General features: G+C 36.1%; 1 protein-coding gene and 1 non-coding gene across 6 annotated transcripts in view; both read right to left on the bottom strand.

Moving 5' to 3' along the window:
* The window catches only part of RC3H2 (ring finger and CCCH-type domains 2), a 68,329-nt gene that overhangs the window by 10,287 nt on the left and 37,765 nt on the right, over nucleotides 1-20,277 (bottom strand). For 2 of the 5 annotated variants that reach the window (XM_037851162.1, XM_037851164.1), the window contains exons 6-20: nucleotides 15,545-15,745; nucleotides 14,934-15,066; nucleotides 14,698-14,816; nucleotides 13,347-13,459; nucleotides 9,896-10,204; nucleotides 6,003-6,217; nucleotides 4,878-5,311; nucleotides 4,125-4,295; nucleotides 2,240-2,386; nucleotides 1,699-1,912; nucleotides 1,133-1,217; nucleotides 852-933; nucleotides 621-755; nucleotides 256-363; nucleotides 8-156 (exon numbers count right to left, since the gene is read on the bottom strand). In XM_037851162.1, the coding sequence (XP_037707090.1) occupies nucleotides 8-156; nucleotides 256-363; nucleotides 621-755; nucleotides 852-933; nucleotides 1,133-1,217; nucleotides 1,699-1,912; nucleotides 2,240-2,386; nucleotides 4,125-4,295; nucleotides 4,878-5,311; nucleotides 6,003-6,217; nucleotides 9,896-10,204; nucleotides 13,347-13,459; nucleotides 14,698-14,816; nucleotides 14,934-15,066; nucleotides 15,545-15,745 (2,615 nt within the window). The remainder of the gene's footprint in view (nucleotides 1-7; nucleotides 157-255; nucleotides 364-620; nucleotides 756-851; nucleotides 934-1,132; nucleotides 1,218-1,698; nucleotides 1,913-2,239; nucleotides 2,387-4,124; nucleotides 4,296-4,877; nucleotides 5,312-6,002; nucleotides 6,218-9,895; nucleotides 10,205-13,346; nucleotides 13,460-14,697; nucleotides 14,817-14,933; nucleotides 15,067-15,544; nucleotides 15,746-20,277) is intronic. The other 3 variants (XM_037851163.1, XM_037851165.1, XM_037851166.1) reach the window with 3 other exon arrangements.
* Nucleotides 15,150-15,260, bottom strand: LOC119505801. Its single transcript, XR_005210841.1, has one exon. It is a non-coding gene; the product is annotated as a small nucleolar RNA SNORD90 (small nucleolar RNA).

The raw sequence follows: 20,277 nt of genomic DNA, 5'->3' as shown, positions 1-20,277 counted from the left end.
CACTCACAGAATCACAGGGTCTTCACCTAAACTCTGTCTCTTCTGCTCTAGCGGTTCCTTTGGATGCTGTTGGACTGGATGCCCATTTTCTACTGCCGTCCCATTCAGCAACTGATCATTTTGAGGACTGATACCAAGTTGTATGTCCAGGATCTCCTTAGGAAATAACATCTATTAATCTCTCAGTTTAAATGTATTTCATACTTCATTTTCCAATGGACAAAAAACACCTAAATATCTAATTGTGGTACTTACTTCGATTTGTTCACCTTGTCCATCAGGTTCATCAGTATCAAGTGCTGAAAGCTCTAACTCAATATCCCTATCAGGCTTAGTATCATTTGTATCTTCTGTATAATCATTCTGTAAATTAAAACAATACTGATTTTATATCTGTAGAAACTGGGATTTCCCTTCTAAATTAAAGTGGAACCCTGACAATATAATTAAATAATTATTTAAGAAATCTGAGACCACAACTTATTTTTACTCAGGTTTTAAAAACAATTATCCATCAGAAAAAGGTATAATAAATGCAGCACTATCATATAAACCAAAGTACAGAAGCATCAAATAAAACAAATACATTAAGCATGAATTTGAGAGGTTCAGTTCTTTACCTCTCCATTTCTCAATTCAATTTCCTTGCTTAGAAGATTTAAAGAAAGGTGTCGGCCTTCATCCAGGGAATTCCACTTCTGTTGCATGGCCAGAGCATTGGCCTCCCTTTGAAGAAGTAATGAGTTACTCTTGGCCTATGGGGGGAGGGTGGGGAGTAACAGCTTTCAACCACAGCTTTCAACTACAATTCTATTTTTAAAAAATTCAAGTCTGAGAAACATAGAGCCTACCTGCTGAAGTTCAATGCTCAAAAGGTCTCCAGTACTGGAATGCTTTCTATGACCAGATAAATCAGTAACAATGAATCTGTCCCTTTAAAGAGAAGTATTTTTATTGTAGTAAAATTTAAATGAAGCAACTAAAGCAGAAGATAATATATTTTATGTAACATATCGATCCTGAAAGCTTCATCATTATTCCAAACGTAAAAAGTAAAATTTTTCAGAAATCCTACTGGGAGTATACATACAAGTCAGAATACAGAATTCTAAAGAATTAAAAACATCTTTACCTTTCAATATAGTGTGCTGATGGTGTGGCCTCATTGCCATATGAACTCCACCTTGAATCAACAGCATTGACATAAGGGACATAGTCTATGGAAATGCGGAAACAATGGTCACATCAGTATATAGATGTGAATGTATATTACTTTTTCTTTTTTTTAATTAGAGCAGCTGTAGGTTTACAAAAAAACATGCAGAAAGTAAAGACGTCCCATATACCCCACCCATCACAAATACAGTTTTCCCTACTATTAACATTTTGCACTAGTATGGTACCTTTGCTACAAATGATGAAACAATATTATAATTATACTATTAACTAAAGTCCATACTTTACATTAAGGTTCACTCTTCATGTTGTACAGCTCTATTTTTTATTTATTTTAAATTTTGAATGTATACTTTTTTTAAAAAGGTCTGTATTTTATCCCAGTAGCCATGTGATCCCGATTAAACCATTTAATTCTGAGTTTACTGTGGATGTTAAATGCAGGGGAAAGGTCATAATTCACAGGGTGAGGATGAAAAAGCACAGTGCCTTTCACATGTCAGGCTAGGTTAAATGGATTACCTGATACACTGATGGGCTTAGTTGCACTTCCTTGGGAAGCAGTTGCTTGAACGGGATCTGTGGTGTGGTAACCTGTACGGGAAGATCTGGAAATTGCGCCCCATTTTGAGATGATAGGTCCATCACTAAAAGGAATAATTGGGTCTTCTTCTTTTGTCCTTCTCTGAGTTTCAAATAAATGCACTCTTCTTTTAACATCTCCACTGTCCAGGTCCTACATAAGCAAAAAAAGATCAATGAAAGGACTGCTGGGACTTGTTTCAGCTAGTAAATCAAGTATATGCTATTAAAAGATATGTAATTAAGTCTTCTGGTAAATTTAACAGTAGCTCTAGATCACAATGATAATCCAATATCTATTTTTAAACCACTGAACTATGCTCAAATAGTTTAAATGTTAAATGCAATTTATTTCAGACTTACCCAAACATAACCCTGCTGCTTACAGATGAGTTATATAGCAACAATATGCAGATGAAAGCATTCAATTATTCTTAGACTTGAGTCAACATGCATTATTCCCTCCCCCACAAAATCATACCATTAACACAGCATTTGAATTAGCAATTACATCTTTGGGCTCTGAATCGATGGCATTTATGCAGGAGCCTATGGTGCCACAAGACCAAGGAGAATAATGGGAAAGATGATCTTCTTCATATTTTGTACCGCTCACACTATCAGAGAACTGATTGGAGGGGAAAAAAGCATAGGCAATTAGTAAGAAACTTAAATTTATAAACTTGTATCTGATGTAAAGTCAACTATGATAGTATACACAGGAGTTCATCGTGAACAATTATACTCTGTCAATAACTACTATTAAAAAACCTCTCAAACAACAAACAGTATTTACACTATTCGTGTATTGATATTATTTATTAGTAGAAAATAGCATGCCTTCTCTTTTTGCTTTGTCCTTTAAGTATTCATAAGGAACCCTTAATTGATACTATCAAAACCAGTCAAGTTTTTATAGCAGTACCATTTCTAACATGAAAAAAATGAAAACACACACACACACACACACACACAAACACACATCACAGTCCCCAGCCTAAAAGAGTTTATAATATTTTTGAGAAAAGAATAATAATATGTGTACACAAAAGAATAATGTGTATATAAAGGAACCTAACTGAAAAACCATGTAGTGTTTAAGTAAAGCACAAAAGGAATTCAGAGCAGGCTCTGGTACCGGAAGAGGATAAATTTTAAAGAGATTTTGAGGAAAGATTACTATAGGACTAGAATACTAAAGCTGTATGAATCATTAAATTTACTTTACTGATTATACAGACAAAAGAACTTAAGACCAAAAAGGCTAATAAATAACTTATTCCAATTCATTTTGCTAGATCTAAGTCTCAGGGAAAAAGTTACCTCCTAAAGCATAGTATGAAAATTGGAAACACATTTTCTAACAGGCAAGTGTCACTTTACTATCAAGATGTTTAGCTGTTTTGAAGAAGTGTAAGTTTTAAGAGATGTACGTAAATCTAGTTTAAGATTTAATGATTTACTGAAATATTTATGAAGTAATATAATGTCTAAGATTATTTCAAAATAATTCAGTAGGAAGATGGGGTATGAAATGAAAAAAACACTGGCCATAAGTTGATAACTATGGAAGCTAAGCAACAGGTACATGGGATTTATTATACTATTCCTTCTACATTTGTATATGTTTGAAAATTTTCATGAAAAGGTTTAAAAATTTTATTTTAGAACCATTAGGGGTGGGGAGTGGGAAATAAATCAGAGGAAACTATTTAAAAAATGTAATGTTCTGAATATAACATATTAACAGTAGTGAAAAACACCAGGGTAAACAGAAATCATCCTGATAAAAAAACTGGTCTGGTTTTGCAGTGTGAAGAGCAATAATTAACAGGGGTATAAGCAGCATGAATAATAAATTAGGCATTTCTGTACCTCTTGTGAAGTAGGGAGGGAAGAAACGCCTCAGAGAGACCAGGATTCAAATCCTAGGTCAGCTACTTACAAGCTTGAGCAAATTACTTAACTTCTCTGAGTAGAATATTTTCATCTGTAAAACAGGGATAATACCTACCTCCTAAGGTTTCTGTGAGAATTAAAAAACAATAACATTATGTAAATGCTTAGTACAGTGCCTGTCATGAGTAGGTGCTCAATAAATCTTATTAACAAAAATCATAAAAATAGTGAGAACTACACTGCTGGAAAGATTTTGAATTCTTGGTGGAAAAAGGACTGTCTTAATGGACTTTAGCATCTCACAACAAGTCACAGTGCTTACACACTCAATGTTTATTGAACTAAACTCAACCAAACACCTAACCATTGGGAAATATCTAACATAGCTAATCCTGGTTTAAATGAGTGCTCTGAAGCCAGTTGTCTGACCTATCCCTAAAACATTAAGTGATTAAAACCTTTCTTACATCAGTGCGAAAGTCTACACTGAATAGAGGAGAAGGCGGTGTTGGTGACTGTGCTGCCACAGGAAGAGTTGAAGAGACAAGAGGTGCTTTCTGAGTGTGATATTGTGCCCACTGCTCTGGCTTTCTTCTTATCTGCTCTTCGTAACTGGTCTTCAAATGACCACAAGGTTCCTAAGCGGGGATAAAAGAAACAATCTTAATCATCTAGGGAGCAATGAATAAATTTATCTAACCTTATGTGAACTAATGAAAACAAATTATTGTTGTTGGGACAAAAAAAGAAAATCATAATACAACCAAGGAAGTCACCATAGCCTATTACCTACACACTTAAAAAACAGTTAATTATTTACTCAATTGATGTTAAAAGTAAAAGTGGATCACTCATTTTTCCAGTTTAAGAAGGTCATTTGTAAATATGTGGGGATACTGAAAAATAGGCACTGTGCTTACATTTTGAAGATTTTTTTCTACCTCCCCATCAGTTTCCTATTCAAATATAATATTTATTGAGCATTAATATGTATCAGGCTCAGTTCTAAGAAGTTGGATTTTTTTCTGATTTCATCCTCATCACAGCTTTATGAGGTAGGTACTACAACTATTTCCATTAAATGGATGAATAAACCGAGGCTTGAGAGGTCAAGTAACTTTCCTAATCATAGAATTAGTAAGTGGAGTGATTTGCTCCAGAGACTGTGCTGCTTTTAACCACTACACTATAATAGCATTCCTATTTCTATCATCACTTACCCTTGGTAAAGGCACAGTTGTCCTTGGCTCACTTGGTGGCTGACAAGCCACTGAATAATACCCATCTAATGAGTTATATCTTTCCCTCAAAGATGTCTGATAGACAGATGAATGCATCACATCCATTGGAGGTAAAGAATTGCTTCTAATAATGTCATCTCGTTGGTACATAGGTGGGCGCCAGATGCGCCTGCTGTCATACACAGGAGCATACATTCCAGAAGGTACTGGAGGAACTGGTCCATACGGCTGCGGAGGAGGAGGCTGGTAAGGAGAAGAATTCATTCGATCTCGAGGGGAAAATGTACTGTAATGATCGGCATATGGCACGGAAGCAGGAGGGAGGGAGGACTCTGGAACATTATTGGACCTCACAAAGCGAGGAACACAAGGAGCCACACCAGCTGGTACCGTTGGAGGTGGTGGGTAGTACCCTTGAAAATTGGAAAGAGGAATATTTAATGTGATCTTAGTAAAATCCAACATTTTATAATGGTTTAAGTCTAAAGTAGCCTTTAATGTGGGAAAATAAAATAAGCTTTGTACCTTACCTTAGTTACCCTGCTTTATGAGGAAGTTACATATTTTCAAGACACCACTATATGAAATCATTAACTTCAATATCTTGTTAAATTACTCCTTCAAAACACACGACAGAACTATTAACAGACAGTTTGTAAATTTCTTTTAGGACACCTATTGCCACAGATTTTGGATTTAGATAATTGATTCTTAACCTTTTTAGGGGCAGAGGTTAAAAACCTCTTTCAAAATCTATTATAAGCTGTGCATTGTCTTACTAAAAACATACATGAGCATATCTAAACAAAACATTTTGCATACCATTTCAGGGGATTTACAGAACCCCCTGAAGCTCATTCATAGACCATATATACTGGATTCATAGGAATGACAACCTTAAAAATACTGGTATACAGAACTCACAGGTTCTTAGGGCAGAAAAGAAACTTGGGGGCCAGGTAGTCCAAAGGATTAGTTTCTTTATTTTGACATTCTAAGTAGACAGAAATGATTCACCCACTTATCTAAAAACAACAAATGTTAAATCACAATTTTTTCTTTTAGAATTACTTAAAAAGTCTAAAATTGTCTAAAATTACTTACCTGTCTGCGGATACTGTGGGACTTCAAACGGTATCTGAGTCCTTGGATCTTGAAAATACTGAAAGTTTTCAGAATGCTGAGGATATACTGGTACTCTAGTTACAAATGCACTGGATTTTGGAGGCACAGAATTCAGCTCTGTTCCAACATTAGGGGGCCCAGCTGAGGTAGCCGCTACATTACTTACAGGAGTCTTGGGTGGAGAACCAACTTTACTGGGAAGAAAATTTAACAAAGGGCAAAGGACAAATCACTGTGACTGTTAAGTCTCTCCCAGTAGGATTTTTTTTATAAAATTACATCGTGAAACCGTTTACAGAAAACACTTTAGACATTTCTATACTGACACAAAAGGCAATGAATTTCACTGTCACCTTACACCGGTAATTCGCAGGGTCACAAAACAGATATATTTTGGTGAGGGCAACAGGAAATGCAAACAAATCCCAGGCACTAATGTGTCCCATCCTCAGTCCTTTTTTACCCCTTCTTTAAATAATTTTCCTGTTCAATAAATTCCCAACAGAAACAATACAGTCTGTCAGTAGAATTCCTTAGGACAAAAAAGACAGACTTGGAAAGAAAGGGTTATTCTATTAAGAATTAGATTCGCTTAAACATAAACTCCTTGAAGAAAGGCCATTTTTGTCTATTTTGTTAACCACTATATCCCCAGCACCTAAAGGCTTCCTGGAACCAAGTAAGTTACTCAGTAAATATTTGTTGAACAAATACAATAGTAGTAGTACCTGGTAACTCATTAAATTGATACAAAATGCAAAACCTTTTATCTTAGTCACAGTAACCATTTTAAAAAATGAAACACACAAATGGATATTCTTTGTTGAATCACTAAATAATCAGCCCCAGATTATGGCTTTATTATTCCCTTTTAAGAAGTCAAACTTTAGTCGAGTTTTAGATTTGTAGTGACTCAAAAAAAAAAAAAAAAAAAAAAATCTTGTTAATGACACAGAAATTCAATACCTTAAATCTCAACCAGATTAGAGGTTTTTTTCCTCAAACTAGAGAAGCCCTTTTCAAACTATAGTATAAACAATGAGGAGTATGGGCTACCCTTAAATTTAGCCCAGGAGATTAGTCTAACAGAGGTTTAATTTTATGTACAGAACTCTACTAAGGTTCTTTGGGTAATAAGAGTAGGTACAAATGTACTACTAACTTAAAGTTTAGAGATACTTATTCTTTGAAGTTAAATAGAGGCAACAAGGAAAATGATTAGGATTTCCTTATAACAATAATAACTAACATTTATTGAGCAGTGACCACATACCAAGCAGTATGCTAAGTGCTTTACATAGATTATTAGGACTTTCCATGTCAAATGTTGTACACCATAACATCTGGATTAGTACTTTGAAGTGGCAAATTCTTAGAATTATCAAGAAAAAAAGGCATCAAAATCCATGGCAGGGTAAGCATTGTCTCATGAAATCATGCAAATTATAAAAATATTCAGACTAAAGGAAAAAGCTAATTTTCAGACACATCCTAGTCAGACAATCAGATTACTACAACTATATCCTAGATGACTTTCAGGATTCAGGCTCTCCTTCCCAACAATCACCCTCATACTTCTGTCCTTTATCTGTGCAGCTTCCTCTATCTGGAAGGTCTCCTTACCTACTACCCACGCTTTTGGAACTGGATCAGGTATCATCATCTCACCTCTAAGAAGCATTCAACAGCACCTCCCTGTAGAATTAGTCATCCTTTTTTCTGTGTTCCCATAACATTTGGAACACGATTCCATTACCGTACCCTTTGGAGTATATTACTTTATCTGTTTACATGTTTGTCCCCCCAACTAGACTGGAAGACCATTAAAGACAGGGACTTATAGTTTGCCTGGTGTTTACCACATAGTAGATGATCCATAATTTCTGCATGAATGAATAAATGCTATGTTCAGATTCATTTTTAAAACATGTTCCTTGGTCTATCATTTAAAAAAAAAATAGATATAATTCATGTACCATAAAATTCACCCTTTTTATAAGTGACTTTTGATATGTATTCACCAGGTTTTACAACTATCACCACTATCTGATTAGGGAACATTTTCATCACCCCAAAAAGAAATCCCATACCTGTTAGTATGCATTCCCCATTCCTCCCTTTCCACAGCCCTTGGCAACCACTAATCTACTTTCTGCTTCTATGGATTTGCCTATTCTGGACATTTCACATAAATGGAATCATATAATATGTAGCCTATTGTTTATGGCTTCTTTCACTTAGCATAATATTTTCAAAGTTCATCCATACTGTAGCATGTAACAGTACCTCATTCCTTTTTTTTTTTTTATTTGTATGGCTGAATAATATTCCACAGAACGGATATAAAAGTTTTACATTACCTTGAGACAACACTTCAAAAGCTCTTCCTAAAGATTATATATATATATATCACAAGGTCTTTGTAATCTGGTATCAACCTATCTATCTAATCTTGTTTTACTCCAGTCCGTAACACAAACCTTCAGTTTTAAAAGGCCGGTCTCCACAATAGTCCATAAAATTACCTACAAACTTGACCTAAGTTTTGCTATTTCCTTTTCTGAAAACTCTCATTATTTCTCTCAGCTATATCACATTTTCCTACCTTTTAATCTAACTCCAGTATTGCTCCATTTGTATAAATGTTGTTCCCATAACTCTATCATAAGTTCCTTAATGGCAGATTATTATTTTATACTTCTTACATATTTCAAACAGTGCCAAAAACAGAATGAGTGAAAAACTAACATTTGCTATCTAGACAAGGATTTCTGATATATCTTTTCTAAAATCTCTCCCAGGGAAAATCATAGGGGCCCTTTGAATAAACAATTTCCCACATCGCATGCTGACTACAGAAGCAGAAATATTAATGCTTACCTAGTCATCATTTATTACATGAAATCAGTATGTGTGCCTGGCACAACGTTTTGTTCCTAGCAGGCATATAACAGATGCTGACAGACTATTCATGGGCAACAGAAATTAAACATGCATTCAACTTATATTTAATATAAGACCCCAAAAGAATATCAAAATATGAGATTTCAGAGTTAAAAGTAACTTTTCAGTTCCTTTCAAAGTTTTCACACTCTATTTTTAAAGCACCAATACCCTTTTCCCAAATGAAATCTTATGCTGAAACCCAATAACAAGAATAGCGACAATATTAATAAAGGTGGCAAAAATATTAATAATAATAGAAGATATTTATTGAGTGCTTACTGTGTGGCAGGAATTGTTCAAAGCACACTGCATGTATTAACTCATTTAATCCTCACATATAACATGCAGAAATGGGTACTATCGATACTCTAATTTTATGAATGAGTAACATGAGAAACAGCACGAAGAGATTAGATTACGTAACTGATGTAAGATCAAACATCTAGGAAGAAGTGAGCCACAATTTGAACCCAAAGTTTGGCTCCAAAGTTTCCCATCTTAACCAGTTCACCTCATTAGAGAGTACGAGTGAGGTGGATGGAATTGCTCTGAATAAAACAGGGGCTGCAGGAACAACATCTCACCTGCTTAGGTAACTACTGAGTTCCTTTCCAGCACCTCTATGGAATTAATTCTAAAGTTCAAGGAAAAGGGGTGTGAAAAAACCCTAACCTGGTCTAACCCCTTTAGTTTACAGTTGAGGAAAACAAAAACCAGAGTTGAAGTGACTTTCCAAGGTCACAGAGCTAGCAATTTAGTTGCACAGTCAGTACTACAACTCAAATTTCTTGGTAGTACTTTTTCTACTACATCAAACATTCTGTATAAAAATTTGGAATACTTTTTACTCAGGATAAATAAAAACACTCAAGGATTTCTAAAAAGGATAAAGAGCTCACATTAATTTATTTTTACCTAATACCTACTTTTCAGTTACAGACTCTGCAGAGGGCCCAGCAGCATTTTGACCATTAGTGCCAACCTTCCCCACTTTCTTCACAGTCTCCAGAGCTCTTAAGGTACTGTCAGTACTACGTGAGATTAGCTGGGATACACTGTTTTCTGCATTTGAAATCCCGTTTGTACTTGGAACAATTTTCCCAGTTGTTTCAGTACTTCCTATGACAGAAATGACATTTCCGGCTGTGGTTGTAACAGTGTTGTTTACACCAACTTTATTTAGAAGAGGAAACGTTCTTACAGTCGCATTGATTTTTTTGTTCCTTAACCGATACCTGTTTCAAAAACAATCAACATATCAGTGAATATTTCACTAAATCTTACTCTGAAGAAAAAGATAAAGGCAATGAGAAAAGATTTTAAAAGGAGGGCACAGCTTTTTAAAAAGTTTCTTCAGCTAAATATCAAATATACTCTATATCAAACTCTGCTGTGATGGATGCCACATGAAAATATGATAAATGCCATTTATATATGTACATAGTATACATATGTATGTAGACACATAATTATTTTAGCAAACTGCACACATATTCAAAGAAGCCTTCTGAGAGAATGGGAAGGGATCCTCTTGAAAACTATGTATAATTAGAATATAAAGTACACTACGTGAAAATGATAGGAACTGGTACCAAATTTAGTTGGGAACACAATTAACAGAAAAAGAATGTAAGAGTTGAAAGCATTTTCTGTTGTTACCAAAGTGTTAAAGTAGCATATAATTTTCAAGAAACAGAAAGCCACAATTCATTCTTAAACGATATGTTCAGTATTATATTTAATATTGTACTTTTTAGATTAGTTTATGCATAGAATAAAAAACATTCACATTAAAGACTATTTTGATATTAAGTTTTTAGTTTTATTTAAGGTGACCAGACATGATACTCTAACATATGATATAATTTGATACTGTATTCCAAGAAAATTTGTTTCCACCTGTATAACAAAAATTTCAGTATAATATAGTCCCTCCAATATTTTAAAGTGGTGAGCAATTACATTACATGAACAGAAAGACACACATTTGGGGTCATAATTACATATACATAAATTAGTCTAATTAACTTTATACATAAACATACAGCAAATACATATAAATAGTGTTTGTTATTATCGATTCTTTCAGAATAGTTTCCCCATTTTATTCCTTCAGTATCTATCAACGCTTTCATTATTCATTCCTTCTCCGTCTCAAACAAACACTCAGTGAAACACAAGCATTTCTACATCAGACTTGCTGAAGGTGGAGTGAGAAAATGAAATTAAAACAACAACAAAACAGGTTATGGCCAGTTACATGTGTCATCTTGTGGGCAGTGGGGAACCAATGACTACTTTATAATTAAGGAGGACATGCGCAGACCTGTATTTTAGAAAGTCAATATGGAGGCAAGGAAGGGCCCAACGATCCTGGGCTTTCTTCAAAATGCTCTCTGAAACCTGCTCTTCATTCTTCACTTCAAAGATTTTTACACAAAATGCCCAGCTGCACCCTGCTTTCCATCCTCAAAGGACAAATTGCAGATATCCTTAAGGTAGTAAAAACACTCTAGCAAGCAAAAAATAAGGTTTGTGAGCCTAACAGAATCACCAATCAAAAGAAAGGGGTTATGAGAAGTAAAATCTTAACCAAGGGAGGTACAGTACATGACAAGTAGGGATATATAGTGGACCCTAGCATCAGAGTAGTTAAAGGCATTTCCCACTAAGGTAAAAACACTTGTACTTAGTTTCTGGGCCTCAAACTTAAAAAACCTAAGTACCCCCTATTCTTTTAAAATAATCATGAGCTCCCGTAAGTACTGACTCCCTTCTTTACCCAGTTTAGAATCCACTATCCACCATTAATTCCTCTCTTGCAAAATACCTTTCACTCCCTTGGTCTACTCCCCCTACTGAGTGTTGTCAACCGGTAAAAACCCTAATTTTGGTTAAACACAATTCTTCACATGCTCAAACTTCATATAGCCGAAAGAAAACTACTGATTTTCTATCGAAAAGCATTTTCCATCTTAGCAAAAGACGCTACCCAGGAAAGTAGGCCTCAAACCTTGACTCCTCTCTATTCTTTATACCCCACATTCAAGCTGACAGTCCTGTCAGCTCTACTTCCAACATATATTCTAAATCTGACCACTTTTCCTCATTTCCATTGCTATAGTCCTAGGACCAAGCTACCAACCTCTGGACCAGTGCAGCTGTTTCTTAACTGGTCTATATCCATGGAGAAGTCAGAGTGACATTTCTAAGACAAAATTAAAATCTCACCACTCCACTTGAATAAAACCTTGTAATGGCTTCCTGTTACAACCAGAATAAAATCCAAATTCCTTATTTCCATTGCCAATCAGACCAACGTGATCAGGCCCTTGCCTACCTCTCCAAACTTATCTTTTACCATTTTTCTCATTCACCATCCTCCAGATGCACAGGTCTTCTTTTCATTTCCTGAACATGACAAGCTTGGTTCCACCTCAATCACTTCTGGAAAGTGAACATGTTATCTGTGCCAGTTTGGACATACTATGTCCCCCAGAAAAACCATGTTCTTTAATGCAATCTTATGGGGGCAGACTTATTAGTCTGTTTATTAGGGTGGAATCTTTTGACTGCATGTTTCCATGGAGATGTGACTCACCCAGCTATGGGTTAATACTTTTGATCAGATTATTTCCATGTAGGTGTGGCCCCACCCATTCAGGGTGCGTCTTGATTAGTTCACTGGAATATTTAAGAGAGAAACTAAGAGCTGATATGGACCCAGATGCTTGCTAACAACTTGGAGATGCTTAGAGATGAAGAAATAAGAACGTTTGGAGATGCTAAGAGATGAAACCCAGATTTTGCCGCAGAGAAACTAAAAGAGGACCCTCAGACACTTAGAGAGAAATGCAACCCAGGTGCAAAGTACCAGCAGACAGATGCCAGCCATGTGTTTTCCCAGATGACAGAGGTATTCAGGAATGCCATTGGCCATTCTTCAGTGAAGGTATCCTAGTGTTAATGCCTTAGTTTGGACACTTTTATGGCCTTATAATTGTAAATGAGTAACCTAATAAATCCCCTTTATAAAAGCCAGTCCATTCCTGGTATTTTGCATAATGGCAGCATTAGCAAACTGGAACATTATCCCAGTAAGGTAAATTCTTTTTTTTTTTCCAGAATGTTAATACAAGAAGGCTTGAAGTATGAGAGAGACCACAGGAAATGGAAGTTCTAAATCACTTATGTTAAGCATGTTCCCACATAAGCAACAAGGCATGGTTTCAGAAGAAAACTATTTGGCAATATAAGAACTCTACTATGCGAACTGACTTGCATCTCTGAAATTCATCCAAAACTTTAAGATTGTATATGATACTTCCATAATAACTAAAAATTAAACCTTTATGAAAGAGAATTCTTGTAACTTACTTTTCAAGTTCTTCTTGGGAATGGGCAAATGTACAATTTGTTCCTCGTGGACACCCCCCCTGCTGTCGCAAATCTCTGCACATGCTAGTCTTGTATTTGCTGTTTGGCTGAGGCTACAAAAAGGAAAACATCAGATGTATGGAAAAGTAAAGATTCCAGCTGTTACCCTTGGAATTTCAGAAGTTCATGATTATATCCTTAATTCTCTTTCACTTGGATAAGTAATTCTTACACTGGAGCAACTACCCTTCCATTATAATGGTATTTCTGTGTGAGCTATATGGTATAACCCAGAGTTGGTATTTTAGATATTTCTTCTCAGGATTATCTGAAACTGGCTCAAATGTTATGTTAGGCAACACAATGCCCATGAATATAAATCAGTTTATTGCTGTCTTAAAATTCTGATAACAAAATCAAACAATTTTTAAAAGCATAAAAAAGATAAGCCATAAGGTTTGTTCACTTAAATTTCCCAAGAAAAGTAGTACACAGTTTCCACTGAAAGTAAAAAATTAAGAAATACCAATTCATTTGACAACTTCAGGATACAGAGCTCAGAGCTGTTTAAGTTTACACAATGAAGCAGAATACTAAAAATGTATTGTAATATATATAATTATATTGTTGCAAAACATAATTTGCAACAAAATCTAAAAGGTCATTATTATTTTTGTGACACTGGTAGGACAAAAACATTTATGTTTCAGTGAATATTTGAAAATTATAATATCTTATAGTACAATGAGGATAGAAGAGTGGAAAGATCACAGACTTTGGAGTAGTTTTGATCCCAACTTTCTCACTTAGGCCAGCATGACCTTAGAAATGTTATTTAACCTCTTTAAACTTCAGTTTGAGAATAGCAATTACCTTGTAGGTGACTGTAAGGATTAGAAATAATATATGTAAAATACTGAACATAGTAACTAGCTCATAGTAACTTAATAAATGGAGATTATTATTAAAATAAAAGATTAAATCTTAACTCCTGAACTTGACAATTCAAATTCCAAACATTTACAAACAAATTCAGTTGGGTGAGAGCAATGGAGAAAAAAAGTGACTATTTCTCCATATCAGGAAAAAATTAGACAAAATGTTTGGAAGGAATCAATTATTTATACTTGGTTCAAAACATTATGCAGTGCATTGAACTCATATCCAAGATACCCTCCAAACTCTTGCTGTGCTTTGAAATGCTTATCAGGTACACTAAAAGAAGAAAAACAGTAAAAACTTATGATGGAGAAGAAGCACGTAAGTCTATTAACCAAACAGCTTTTTTAAACGTTTAGGATGAAACTATGTTACAGATAATAGCAGTCAGAAGTGCAATAAATTTACTTACTTGAGGTGTCTCATGGCCTTTTCTACTATAATTTTGTATGAAGTCCACAAGGCCATGAACCACTGTTTTAACAGCTACCATTGCATTTTCTAGCTGCTCCCAAGTTGGTGAAACAGCATCTAAAATAAGGCACCGAGAGGGTGGGGTGGGGAGAAAAATTTGTTAGCAATAATTCTCTTGTGCTATTTACCTTGAAGGTAGAAAAAGTATAAGCAATTGAGCATTTTCCCACATACCTGGATTAGGGTCTATGTTTGCAAGAAGCTCTAAATGAGGTCTCAGTCTATTTAAGTTAGCTGGATCACCTGTTCGCTGCAGAACAATTGTCAATTCCTGGACACTCTTTGCAAATGATTCTGGAGACTGGAGCTATCAAACAGAAAAGAGAATGGCTTTTACCCTGGTTTTTATGACGCATCTGAATTCAAATGCTTTCATTTAGTCAATATAGCAGGTTTTCAAGTGTCTTCAGATTCCACAATACAAGTATCAATGATGAATTAAATTTTCACCTCAGAATCTGCCCTATGAAATTCATCACTAGACACTTGGAAAACTTATTCATGAGCTTTATTATTTTATCAGTATGCTAATAAAGAATGTAGATAAACCTGAGACTCTGTAAGCATGACTTCCTTTATACCAATATCTTGTGTTTCCTTCTTTGTTGCCTCCCCTAGTTGGTTTCGAAAGTTAAAAAAAAAAAGGAAAAAGACAAGTAAGATCATTTATAAGAATCTGATATTTTAAAATGCAGGAATCTCCAATTAGTTGTCTCTTTTGTCCTTTTAGAAAATTTCATTCTCTTCAACATAAAAGAAAATCAACATCTCTTAATTTCACAAACCTTATCAATGATAGACTGCATGTGTGATTTATGTGCCAAGTCACCATACAGAAGTGAGGACCACTGCTCAGGTGAAATACGAAGCCCTGCTTCCATAGCAATATGAACAATCTGGGCATCATGTTCTCTACGTAATGCCTCATAACTCCGAAATTCCTCTTTCAGCTGCATCAGGGAAGAGTCTTCATCCCTTTTGGTGACCTTAAAAAACAGAATGGAGAGAAAAAACCCATCAGAATTGGACTGCTCTTTTCACCTAAACCAATTCATTCCTTCATTTGGTGTGGAGGGAGTACACTTACTACATATCAGATACCATGCAAAGAAGGAGCAAAGAGAATAGGATAATGTTCTCACACAAATCCTTTTGGGGACTTACATAATTAAACACATAGTTCTTGCTTTCCATGAGCTTAGTTGTGGTAGAGAAAATAGACTTGTAAACAGAAAATTACAGTATAAATTCTATTTATTATAAGGCTCTATGGCAACACAAAGGAGAGGCAATTAAATCTGACTAGTGAAGGCAAGGGGTGATATCAAAAAAGGCTTCCCCCAACTGAAGGCTACAAGAACTGAGTTTAGAAGAATGCATAGGAGTTCCCCAGAAAAAGAAGGGTGATGAATACAATTCTAAAAAGTCACAAACATAAGAAAAAGAAACATAAAAGACCAGAATGCATAGAATTAAAGGCTAAGATGTAGGCAGAAGAATCACAGAGGGTCTTACAAATTATGGTTAAGGAAATTGGATATTATTTTGAAGGGAATGGGGAACCACTTAGGACTTTTAAGCAGGGGAGTGGCATGATCAGATAAAATGTTTAAAAACCATCAGTTTGGAGTTTCACAGGTCCACAGCTAGAGGGGAATTTTGCCTTAGGACAGACCACACATGTGACTGATTTTGATGGGATCTTGTACTTTCTTATTGTTACTGAAATGATTTAAGTTTTTGTGGTATTGTATTAGGATGTTTGTATTTTGTATATGGAAAGAACATGTTTTTCTGGGGTCCAGGGGTTGGAATGTATCGGTGTGTATAAATTATGTCCTCCAGAAAAAGCCATGTTCTTTGATGCAATCTTCTGGGGGCAGATGTATTAGTGTTGATTAAATTGGAACTTTTGGATTAGGTTGTTTCCATGGAGATATGACAACCCAACTGTAGGTGATAACTCTGATTAGATAATTTCCACGGAGGCATGGCCCTACCCATTCAGCATGGGCCTTGATTTGTTTACTAGAACTCTACAGGAGAACTCAGACAGAAGGAGATTGCTGCTGCAACATACTGAAACATTTTGAAGACAGCCATTGAAAGCAGAGTTCTGTTAATGCTTTGGAGCCCAGAGTTTGCCCCAAGAGGCTGATACAGAGACATTTTGGAGAACACCATTTTGAAATGCAACCTAGGAGCAAGCAGACGCCAGCCACTTGCCTTCCCAGCTAACAGAGGTTTTCCGGATGCCAATGGCCTTTCTTGTGAAGGCATACTATTGCTGATGCCTTACCTTGGACACCTTATGGCCTTAAGACTGTAACTGTGTGACCAAAGAAATCCCCTTTATAAAAGACAATCCATCTCTGGTGTTTTGCAAACAGCGGCATTAGCAAACTGGAACACAGGGTGATAAAGTCCTTAATCATTTTTATTTAATGTATATGTGGATTTTCATGTAACATTTTAACCATTTGAGGGAAAAGATCCTGTTTAATATGGTTATAACTGTTGGGTTACACAATTTATATGTGTTGTTTTAAAACTGTTTCATGTTTTTTTACTTGAAGGCTGTGAAGTGCCAAAAAACAATATAAATTCTGTTGCGCTAACTTCTAATCTGAAAATAGGAAACAGCGTGTCAGGTTTTCACTGCTTTCAGTATCAATACTAAATAATGGTATAGTATCTAAGTAATATATTCTAAAGATTCTTATGAGTTCTTCAATTTCTTTAAAGCATAATATTTCTGACAGCAAATGACAGTCATGTCTAGTTGCACAGCATGCACTAAAAAATGCTTCAGGTTGAAACACATTCTCTTAAATGTGTCTGTAGGTATTGAGTCTTTTTACTTCCTCTCAGCCTTATGTTCTCAGCTGTCATTCTGTTTAAGTACTTGTGCATTCTCTTTAAGTACTTTGTCATTTTAATAAACAGATAATAAAAAGTTTTAAAAAATTAAAAAAAAAAAAAAAAAAAAAACCCATCAGTTTGGCAGCAGAGAATAGACTGAGAGCTACAGATAAGCAAGAAATCCAGTCAACTGGTAGGCATACCACATGGTGATTAAGAAATTTTCTGCCATCACAGAAATATCACTAGGGTAGTTATACAGCTTTAATCTATACTTGACTCAAGTGATATTAAGAAAAAAATTCAAAAGTTACAGTGTTTCACAAATTTTAGTGAAGTTGTTTAATTACCCATTCAGGTATGTGGTTAGATTTCTACAACAGATGATACACATGTATTCCTGAACTACTAAAACTTCCAAATGGCCACAATGAAATCTGAAACTTGCTGAGGACCCAGAACACCTAGGACTAGTCTAGGATCTGACTAGATTGTTCAAGTCATTCAAAATATTTGAAAAACAGTTTCCTCAACTATAAAATGAAAATATTTCCGGAATACCTTACTGGTTGTTTCTATTGCTGTTGTTGGCATGGAAGCCCCTGAGAACATGAACATAGGAAAATCAAGTTACAATGTGAGCATTAACAAAGAATATCAGTTTACCATTGATGTAAATAAATCTCTTTGGGGATCTATAAATTTGTTACAGAAAGTTTTGGATGCCCAAAATTCCAAACAATACAATCTTAGGTATGACCAAAGAGTAGAATTTGATTACTTCATAACTTAGAAGTCACAAAAATCTATATTTCACTGTAATAAACACTGAGGAAACAAAAGGGGAAATTATCAACCTAAAGAACAGGAAAAAAAAAACAAAAAAACAAACAAAAAAAACCACACACACCAAAGAACCAAAGGATAGTGGCACTCATCCAAGTACCATCCAGAGTACAGAATTCCCCATGGGCAGCACAAGCATCTCCTTATCTGAGTGAAGATGGACATAGGTGGCTAACAGAGCCTGGTACTATTAAAGTTCTAATAATACAAATCAAAATCATCTGTGAAGCTTTGAAAAATGCAATCTCAGGGCAAAAGAATCAGAAGTCCTGTATTTGAAGGCCATGTAACTGAAAGGTATATATGGTCCGGGAAGATGGCCAATAAGGAGAGACAGACCAAAATTCTCCTCCATGAATAACACTAGATAAAGGACAGAAAGTGCTCCAGGAATAGTAGTTTCAGGGTACATTAGCCAGGAAGGACTTCTACACCACATAGTGAGGATGTAGCTGGAGAGGCCAAGAGACTGCGTTTAGGATGGGTGAGTATTTGGCCCGGAACGCCGCTGGGGATGGGAGGTTGGAGCCAGCTGATGAGCGCAGAAGAGAGCAGCCTTCCAAACCCCGTGCACCCTTCTGTTGGCTGGGGTGATAACTCATTCACAGCCCCACGGCCAGGAGTCCCCATGCTGGGGACTGGTGGTTGGAGAAGGCAGACAAGCTTGGAAGAGGGCAGTTTTCCATGCCCTGTGTATCCATCTCGACAGTTGGCTGGGGAGGTAACTCTTCACAACCCCATGGCTGAGAGCTACTGAGCTGGGGACTAATGGCTAGAGCCAGCCGCCAAGTGCGGAGTGAGCAGCTTTCTAAGCCCCATGTGCCAATATCAGCAGCTGGCATGGGAGATAACACTTCACAACCCCATAATCCCATGAGGGAACTCAGGATTCAGAAGTCTTCTGATGCAACCACTCTTCCTCGACAGAAGCCCACAGTGTGCACAGCTGAGAGGCAAGGATGTTGCACAGAAGTACCAGGAACCCCTACCCAACCCTCCAGGGACTTGCAGGCACATGGTGGACAGGGACTGTGGAGCATTTGAGCTGGAAAGTGAAACACACAGCTCCATAGCTCCAGAGAAGTCTACCTGCAGCCCTGGGAACTGCCAGGACCACTGTGCCCTGGAGCAGATTCCCTGCCACACTGCGCAAGACCTGCTCCCCTCTTACAGGGCGGGTAATCCCCAGTACACACGAACAATTGGCGCACTGAATGGATTTACACCTGGTATGTACCCCGCTCAATGCAGACGAAGTTAGGAGAGAACCGGCTTGAGGGTAAGAGGTGGCTCAAGAGTGACATCTGCTGATAGGACAGTGAAAGTATACTCCAACCAAGCTGAAGCTCTGTGAAATTATAGATAAATTTTCAAATAATCCTGCACATTCTAAAATAACTATCACGATAAGCAACTGCCATGAGGCCAAAAACAACAGAAAATTATAAAGCATATGAAGAAGCAAGAAGATATGGAAAACCCAAATAACCAAACTAAAAAGTCAAGGACACAAAGAACTTGGAGCAATTAATACACAGATCTCCAAAACAACTTCAATGTGATGGCTAAGGACATAAAACAGCAGACACTTAATGGGAATCAAATATACTGCTGATCAAATTAAAAAATATACTTAAGACACACAACAGCAGATTTGAAGAGGCAGAGAAAAGAATCAGCAAACTAGAGGACAGCTCGATGGATTGTGAAAGCACAAAAGAACAAATGGTGAAAAAAACTGAAAATAGTGAAATGGATTTCAAGGAAATGATGGACAACATGAAGCACACAAACATAGGAATCTTTGGAG

Source organism: Choloepus didactylus, chromosome 10 (assembly GCF_015220235.1).
Source record: "Choloepus didactylus isolate mChoDid1 chromosome 10, mChoDid1.pri, whole genome shotgun sequence".
NCBI lineage: Eukaryota > Metazoa > Chordata > Mammalia > Pilosa > Megalonychidae > Choloepus > Choloepus didactylus.
This window is presented reverse-complemented; position numbering and strand designations above follow the sequence as displayed.